The following is a 9500-nucleotide window of genomic DNA, read 5'->3' on the forward strand; positions in this document are numbered from 1 at the left end:
AGTATGACTGCAGTTATATGAAATATTCAGAATAGAGAGAAGAAAAGGGTTAGCGGTTATCAGGAACTGGAGGGGAATGGCAGTGAGTGTGAATGGATATGGGGTTTCTTTTTGGGGTGATGGAAATTAGATAGTGGTGATGGTTGCACTACCTTGTGAACATACTAGTGACCACTAAATTGTATATATTACAAATATTGATGTCACAGTGTGTGAATTATATCTCAACAATGCTGTTAATAAAAATAGTGAGAAATAATTAATAAACAAATAATAAATGCTCACCGAAAGAAGGAAGAAAGCACTTGATTTAAGCAGTTTATTACCAAAAGGAGACACATTCTGCCTTCAGAAGGGGCTAACTTTGTTTTTAATATACTCCCATTTCAAGCAGCCTGCTTCATTCTTATTCTGCTCAGCACTGATGATTGGAATTTGACTCAAATTAGTCAAAGAGCTGACTTGAGTTTTAGAGGACAGTAGAGACAATGGGGGAAAGACAGATATACCAGAAAGATATGAGATACTTTTGTATCTGTTATTTTAGATATAAAGATGACAGAATTGTGCTAGTCCTGAAAATCCAATGAGATTAACCAAGAAATTGGTTCAGCTGAGTATCCAGAGGCTCCCAAAAGGAGGTCTAGCAATTCAGAAACAGGAAAAAATCAAAGAGAGGTTTATTTCCAATTTGCATAGACTCCTCTGCTCTGTGAGCTTTAGTATAATTGAAATGCATAAAGTTGATATTCGAGTCTATATCTTGTAATTGATGTGCTTTGTGTGAAAATTCAGTAAAGATGCTTTGAATATTCTAGTGCTTATTGGATTTCATTTTTGCAGGCAGTTTGCAGCTCCTTCAAGTAAAACATTTATATTTAATTACAGAGACTAATAAATGGGCTTCCTCCCCCTTCTAATCACTACAACATATTAATAGTGTGTTCTGATGGCCACTTTTAGTAGGGAGCAAAAATTATAGCTATTTCCTTTCAAAACCCCAGTGGCATCTCCTTCTGGAAGCTGTTACATATTTTCTTCCACCTCTTTGACTTCAGATGACACAACCTTGCCATCCACTACTTCTTGAACAACTGTCTTAATCTTCCTGGTTTTCTTTATATCTGAATGCATATTAAACAGGAAATGTTAGTTTGGTGATTTATAAAATTCAACTTGATTGTTATTATTTATTTCCTTCTTTTAGAAAAAAATTGAACCCATTCTTTCTCTTAAATAACCTTACATTAATTTTTATAAGTCCAGAAAATATATCACTCTTCCCAAATTAGAAAATTTCTTGTTTTCCCACCCTAAATAGAAATATATGATTTTAGTTGTATTTTTTCCTTTTCTGGATCTCAAGATGTCCTAAGATAGCAATGGTACAGGTCAAGAAAACCACCCTTTCATATAAAGTGTGCCAAAACTCCTTCACAGAGTTTTTTTCTGTGCTATGCATGAGATTTTTAGAATATCTGTGTCTTAGAAACCTGCTGAGATATTTATTAGTGTCATAGAAAATATGCAAAAGTTTGCAACACTTACCTCTGTCTTCCAAATTGCTTAACTGATATTCTGTAGTTCTGTTGGGTGTTTTTAAGAAAAGAAAAAGAAACAAAAACCCCCATTAATGACATTTTGAAAATGGAGTGCCTTTTATTTTTCAAAGCACAGTCTGAGTGATGTGTGTTTAGAAGCAATTTTCCTATTTGTTTCCCTTTGACAATGCTTATTTCAAACTTGTGTGTCCTACTTTTTTTTTTTCTTTTGACTGAGATTTGAACTTAGGGTCTCACATTTGCTAGGCAAGTGCTCTATCACTTGAGCCATGCCCCAGCCCTTTTTGCTTTAGGGTTTCACACTTTTGCCTAGTGCTGGCCTCAGGCAGCGATCGTCCTACGTTTACTTCCTGAAGAGCTGAGTTACACACCTGTGCCACCATTCCTGGCTTGGTTTTAAGACAGAATCTCATTCACTTGTTGAATGTGCTAGCCTTGAACATCTGTCCTCCTGTCTGCCTTACAAATAGTTGGAATTATTTGAGGGCCGTGCCTGGCCCTCAAATGTCCTACTTTTTAACTTGAAAAATACATAGTTTTAAAACTGACCAATTATCATATGTTAGAACTTTCTGTAATTAAGACAACAAAGTTGGAATGGATGTTTAAATCTTGTGTTCTGTTGATGTTCTTGGATATAATATTTGAAGACAATTGCTATTGCAACACTGTTGCTTTACACTGGTCCATTTCTATAGATCTCTGCAGCCTATTATTTAATTTGTGAGCCCTTAGTGAGAATTTTAAAAAGTTATTGTACTTTCAATTATATATTAATCATAAAAATGAACATAAGCATAATCTGTATCATTCAGTCTAATTCAGTCCTTCTAATTCAGTCCTACCATATAGCCTAAAGTTCAAAGGCTCTACTTGATATTTTGGGTGTGTGTATACTTTTTGGTACATCTTTTTGTGTCTTTGTTGTGTGCATACTTACTCTTGTTCTAGGAATTGCATTGGTACTGGGTAATGAGTGACAGGGAGAATAAAACAATAGCACAAAGATGTGCACACACATCCCGTGTTGCTAAGAGCCTTACTTCACATCTTCTCCCTCCAGAAGGCGGCGGTAAGTAGCGATCTCCTGTTCAAGCCGGGTCTTTATGTCAAGAAGAGCATTGTGCTTATTGATCTGGTGTTCTGTGTCACTTCGGATCTGCATCAGTTGGGCCTCTAGAGAGTTCAGCATTCCCTGGATGGTGGCCAACTGGCTGGCATAACGAGCTTTGGTTTCCTCGAGGGTGCGCTCCAGAGACTCTTTCTGTGAGCACAAGACAAAGAGGGTGCTTCTTAACTGAGGACTTGATGGAAGAGGTAGCTCAAGTTTAGTTTTTTTGCAAGGGGTGGGGGGGGGCGAGAATTCCCAAGAAGGTATTCTTGGGCATTATGTGTTTTCTAGTTCTTTCTCTTATTCTGTCCATCTAGGCAGCCTCAGCCAACCAGCTAGGATCCTGAGCTCCTGTTTTTTTCTTTGTTGTTGTAGCTTTGTAGTGTGGCAGATTGTGCTGAGTTTTTTCAATATTTGCTTCCCCACCCACCTCCATCCCTTCAGCAGGTTTGGCCATGTGATCCCCGTGGTATAAGCTAAGGATTACACTTCCTCAGCCCATTGAGGCCAGTCTTGGTCATGTAACTGACAGGTGACACTGACAAATGCCTTTTCCAACAAGGTGCTTTCAGAGCTATCACATATCTCAGCCATTGCTCTTCTCTTTCTACCACAACACTGGCTCCTCCCAGATCAGATACTCCTTTAGCTTCACTCCTTGAGTCAATGTCATAGAGTCACCCAGGCATTGGTGCAGGTTATCACAGCATCACTTACCATGGCCGGCTGATTTGTTTAGTCTGCAATGTCTTGAATCCTATTCTACAGCTTAAAAATTCATCTCAGCTTTTAAGATCTAGTCTAAATGCCACCTTACCTGTGTAATCTTCTAGATCTACTCTTTTATTTGTGCAGTGCACTGCCCTTTCCTTGATTTATTTCTGTCTTTTAATTATCATTACTTGTTCAGCCTGTTTTCCTGTTGTCTTTGCAAGGGGAGAGATAACTTCTTATAGGTCTTTGCTTTCCAGAGTTCCTAACACAAGTGCTTAGTAAACAAACCCTGGACTGGGCAATGGAAGTTAGATGTGTTACCATACTGAGATGAGACTGGAGCTCTATCTCTAGGTTCTGGTAAGTGCGCCTCAGTTCTGTGACTTGAACCTCAGTTCCTTTTAACTCTTCAGTGTTCACTGTGACTTGTTGCTGCAGAGCTTCAGTCTGAAAGTCCAAGGATGAAAAAAAAATAAGTGAGTAATGGAGGAAAAAGAGGGAGGAAGAAGGAAGGAAAGAATAAGAAGGAAAGGAGGAAGGAAGAAAGAAAAGAAAGAATAATGGAAGGAAGGATGGAAGGAAGTAAAGAAGAAAGAAAGGAAGATGAAAGAGAAAGAAAAGAAAGATGCATTTTTTTTCTTTCTGGGAACAGCTTCTACACATTTGCTCACACTCTAGAATTATGCCATAACCTGTCTTTCAAACTGTTCTTTAGCTTCTTGAAGGTTCTTCTGGGCCAAGGCTTCATATTTCTGCCTCATCTCATTCATGATGTCACCGAGGTTCACACTTGGAACAGCATCTACCTCCACATTGACGGTGTTGCCCAGCTGCCGGCGTAGGGCATCAGCTTCCTACAAGAGTGGAAATCCTGAGTGAGTTTAGTTTGAAGCACATTCTCAGAAAAGGCTGGGCAGAAAAGACACAAGAAATCTTACGGCTTCCTTCACTGTGGATGAGTAAGTAAGAAAGAAAATAATAATTTAGGTATTGCTTTAAATAATTTAACGTAGAGAGCAATCTTATGAAAAGAAGTTAGGGCTGCCATAGTTGTTTCCATCTTCATGAAAACACTGCACCACCACCTACTTTTCTTTACACTATTGTTTTTCCTTCTCATTATTATTAGCAGAGCCATTTCATAATTTCCAACATGGCTTCTGAATATTTTCTCACCTCCTGATGCTCTTTTTTGAGGACAACCAGGTCTTTATTTAGCTCTTCAATTTGAATCTCCAAGTCTGTTTTATGTAGGGTCAGATCATCAAAGACCTTATGCAAGCCCTGGATATCAGCCTCCACTGTTAGGCGCATCCCTCTCTCAGTCTCAAACCTGTGAATAAATTAGTGTGAAGATAATTGAGTCCTCCTGAAGCCATTATAGGAGAGACAGTTTAATATGATGAGATAAATTTTTTATGTTACCTCAGAAGATCAATTTCTATACTTTAGGTCTCTCTTTATATGTTTATGAAATGTACTTGAGAACCCAGAAACCAGATAATTTGTCCCATAATATAATCTTGTGATTTGCAATGTTAAATAACTCTAAAGTTTCCAAGCTGGGCCTGGGGGTGCACATTTGTGATCACAACTACACAGGAGGTGGAGGCTGGAGGATCAACAGTTTGAGGCCAGTCCTGGCAAAGATAGGGAGACCCTGCCTCAAAAGCAAAATTAAAAAACCAATAATGATGGGATGGGGGCATAGCTCAAGTAGTAGAGTGAATGCCTGCACGTGCAAGGTCTTGTATTCAATCCCTGGCACTGCAGAAGGTTTTTTTTTTTTTTCTAAATTTCAGAAAATATTTTAAAAGAAATTGAAAAATTGTTTTAATTTCTGTGTCAGCAAAAGGTTCCTATTAATATTAAATCATGGTTCCTTTACTTAATGAATGAGTATTACCCATTTGTTTTTATTACTTTGTAAAATATGCATCCAAAGTGAATTATCTCAAACAGTCACATGCTCTCTTCTGCAATCTTATCCAACCTCAGTTTTTTACAATAGCAAAGCTTAAAAAAATGATGATGCCAGGGGGCACCATGATCTGGCCTAGTAAAATTAGAATTGATGAATATCATTGCTTGAATCTTCTAGTCTTCTTTCCTATTTTCTTCTTTTTAATTCATTTTAGTATTAAAACACTATACTTCTAAACCACAAAGGGCTTGTAGTGTTTTTTTTTTAAATTTTTATTTTATTCATATGTGCATACATTGTTTGGGTCATTTCTCCCCCCTTACTCCCACCCCTTCCTTTATTCCCCGACCCCCACTCCCTCCCCTACCCCCCAACCCCTCACTATCAGGCAGAAACTATTCTGCCTTTATCTCTAATTTTGTTGTAGAGAGAGTATAAGCAATAATAGGAAGGAACAAGGGTTTTTGCTGGTTGAGATAAGGATAGCTATACAGGGAGTTGACTCACATTAATTTCCTGTGCGTGGGTGTTACCTTCTAGGTTAATTCTTTTTGATCTAACCTTTTCTCTAGTCCCTGGTCCCCTTCTCCTATTGGCCTCAGTTGCTTTTAAGGTATCTGCTTTAGTTTCTCTGTGTTGAGGGCAACAAATGCCATCTAGTTTTTTAGGTGTCTTATCTATCCTCATACCTCCCTTGTGTGCTCTCGCTTTATCATGTGATCAAGGTCCAGTTCCCTTGTTGTGTTTGCCCTTGATCTAATGTCCACATATGAGGGAGAACATATGATTTTTGGTCTTTTGGGTCAGGCTAACCTCACTCAGAATGATGCTTGTAGTGTTAATACATGGTGCAAATTCACTTGAAGAAACATGGATGACTACTTGGAGAATCACTGAATGGAGACATGTGACTCTCCTTAGATAACAGAAGAGCATTTATGCAGAATTTTAAGTTGATTTGTTATTACTCCAGAGGATGGAGTTAGGATCAGAGGTGAAAAGGCAAATGCCAGGTTAAAAAACAATGTTGAAGGGGCAAATATGATCCAAATATATTATATACACGTAAGGAAATATCTCAAGGAGCCCTTCCACATTGCACAATTAATGTATGCTAATAAAAATGTAGAAAAAAATGCAAAAATGTTTTAGCAACAAGAGCTAACCAATGAGATCAGTAGCAGTTATTGGAGGTGATTGGTTATATGCTGGATGACCAAATTTTAGGACTGTGGGATAGAGATATTCCTCTCTGAGTGCTGGGCTGGCTCAGACAGCTTCTAACATCCCTTAACCCACAATAATATGGAAATCTGAGTGTCATGAAGGGCTACTAATCGGAATTCTTTTTCAGAAAATTATGCCATGGTGTTGGGTATGGTGTGGATGCTTATAATCCTAACTGAGGCAGGAGGATTTTGAATTCAAGGCCAGTGTGGGCTACATAGCGAGACCCTGTCTCAAAAAAAAAAAAAAAAAAGAAAAGTTTTACCACACTTTTAGAGAACTTACTTCTGTCTGAAGTCCTCCGCGCTAAGTTTAGCATTATCAATTTGCAGGACACATTGGGCGTTTTCCAACTGAGCAGTCTTAATCTAGAAAACACATGAGAAAGAATGACATTTTCAAATGAGTTAGAGTTTAAAATGATTGGATTTCTCTTCAGATTTGACCACAATTACATCAAAGGTGATGTTCATTTCAAGAATAGATGGGAGGAAAAATGACACAGACATTTAACATAATAGAGGCATAAAACACAACTGTAGTCCCCAGGATTTGGTCCATTTTCCTGTGATTTTTTACAAAATGAGAGTTTAACTTGACATGAGTCACCAAACCTTAGCGAGTGCCTTGCTTTCGATGCTGTTCTTGCCTGAACATTCCTGTTAGTGGCTCTCGTCTGGTAAGGTTCTGCTCCTCCTTCACACATTAGCTGAGACCACAGGGCTTCCAAGGAGCCTTCAGTGACATCCTCAGATCTGAACTGGAGGAGCTGCCTGTGCCCTCGCTGTGCTGCATGCCCTCCACACTTATCCCTTAGTGTAGAGTTACCTTTGTCCATGCCAGTTCCCTCTTTATATTCACCATCATATTCTCAATGCCCAGTTAGCGTCCACTAAGTAAGGACTGAATGAATAATGGGAGTTGTTAGGCACTATGTGTATTCAGGATGGGTAAGCCCTAGATCTGAAGAAGTGGTTAGCCAGCGCGAGTCCTCTAAGATGATTATTCGTCAGAAGTCTCTTTCTAGAAGCTGTTATATTGACATGTCTCTAGTGGATCCAGTCCTAGAGACAGACCTGTCTTGATGGGCTGAATCTTCCCAGCTAGCTGGAGCTAATGGCTATGCCTCTGTATTTGGAATGATACCAAGTTAATTCAGAAACATGAACCATGAACCAAGTAACGGGAGAATGACTGGCTTATTTTGAATGTTTTTAGTGACAGCCTGTTGATAAGAAGGGCAATTTAAACACCATTGCTTCATAAACTGATGGTTCTTGAAATCCTAAAGTACTCCTCTGTAGAGTCTGAATCATACTGCATTGATGTCTACAGTAAAACCCAAGAAAAAGAATCTTGTTTGTAAGAAATTAAGTGGCCTTTGCTGTAAGGGACTATGAATCTTAAATCAAAAACGAAAACGAAAGAGTCACTTTTCTTGATTAGATAAGGGCAGTACAGCAAATCAAGTGCTCTGGGTCCTGTCTGACATTTTCATTTGGGAACAAAGTCTTCTGCTCTCATTCCATATAACTAATAAAATATAGGACTCCACCCATCTTGGATGACATGGGCGCAGGTTGTGATATGATTGCAATAAATGTGAATTAGGGGCAATAGAACATTTTATTGTAGAAGTGGTTCTAAGCTGCTTGGCGATGATCAGTTTATTAAACAGGGTGTTAAAACCCCCCATGTATCATTAAGCTATCTAGGCCTTCCTCCCTTTGTTACTGAATCCCTTTATTACTTAAATCTATAGCATTAGAATGCATGTATTGTAACATTGACATAAATGAATGGAGAAAAATCTGGATGGCCTAGAGTCTCAAAAGTTGATGTGGACTAGATGACAAGCTCAGAAAGATTTATTACCACCTAAACATTTTTAAAGTTTTTTTTCAGAGAAATTGTTTACTATTCATGGCATAGTAAGCTGTGACAAAGATACAGACTGTAAGATTGCAAGATAAGATTATCATATTTTGTTTGTAATCAGACTTAAAAAATTTAAACTATAATTTGAAGTCATTCTGTTTTATAGTTAGTACTCAACACTAAGGGCAGACGATGGCATATAGTATTTTTACAGTTCTAAATTTCAGTCTAACATGCTTTATGACATGCATTTGGACCACCTAACATAAGCCCTACTGATGTATCATGTAAGCAAAACACAAGGACTAACCCAGGCCCTTGACCTCACCTGGTTTTGCAGCTCTTCGATTTGTCTGTAGTATGGGCTATAGTCCCGGGCAGCGCTAGGTGCATTGGCTTCATACCACTGCTTGATCTGCATTTCAAGGTTGGAGTTGGACTGCTCTAGGGACTGCACTTTTTCTAGGTAGCTTGCCAGTCGATCATTCAGATTCTGCATGGCCATTTTCTCATTGCCACTGAGTAGGTCCCTGTCGCTGGCATTATCTCTCTCATAGTTCACCACTTGTCTGGAGACAGAGATGCGGGTGCCATGGCCTCCAGCACCCCCATAAACACTGGGTGCAGCTCCAAGGTGCTGCATGCTTCCCTTCCTATACAGGGAACTGCTCATGCTGAGTGCAGGTCTCTGAGATGAGGAACTCAGGCTTCTGTGGAAGCTTCTGCGACTGAAATCCATTGGGGATTCTGGAAAGCAGCACCTGCAGCGTCAGCTACTTAGAGCACAGTCTGTCTGACTCTTGGTGGTGTTGAGTTGACCTTTTATGGAGTTCACAGGAAAGAGACTCCTCCTCTGCTAGCGTGTCACTTTAGGATTGACACAGTCTACCTTGCCTGCTTTTCTTTCCTCCTCCCTTTTGTACAGCAATATGTGTAATTCCATTCCAGAAATTACCATTAGAAGCATTTCTTGGAGGGTTTTCTTAGGGGTGATTTCTTTTTTTTTTTTTTAAAGTGAGGTAACAAAAGGAACCAGGAAAGGATATTCTTTTAGCTCTGGCACCTGCCTTGGTAGGCTTTTTTT

General features: G+C 39.0%; 1 protein-coding gene across 1 annotated transcript; it reads right to left on the reverse strand.

Moving 5' to 3' along the window:
• Nucleotides 1–305: 305 nt before the first annotated feature.
• Nucleotides 306–9197, reverse strand: Krt20 (keratin 20). Its single transcript, XM_074048917.1, has 8 exons — nt 8745–9197; nt 6824–6906; nt 4564–4720; nt 4080–4241; nt 3709–3834; nt 2606–2826; nt 1549–1586; nt 306–1124 (listed from the first exon to the last, which is right to left on the reverse strand). The coding sequence occupies exons 1-8, from the start codon at nt 9153–9155 to the stop codon at nt 1027–1029; spliced, it is 1296 nt and encodes a 431-aa protein (XP_073905018.1). The 5' UTR covers nt 9156–9197; the 3' UTR covers nt 306–1026.
• Nucleotides 9198–9500: the final 303 nt, after the last annotated feature.

The sequence above is a fragment of the Castor canadensis genome, chromosome 11 (assembly GCF_047511655.1).
Source record: "Castor canadensis chromosome 11, mCasCan1.hap1v2, whole genome shotgun sequence".
Classification (NCBI taxonomy): Eukaryota; Metazoa; Chordata; class Mammalia; order Rodentia; family Castoridae; genus Castor; species Castor canadensis.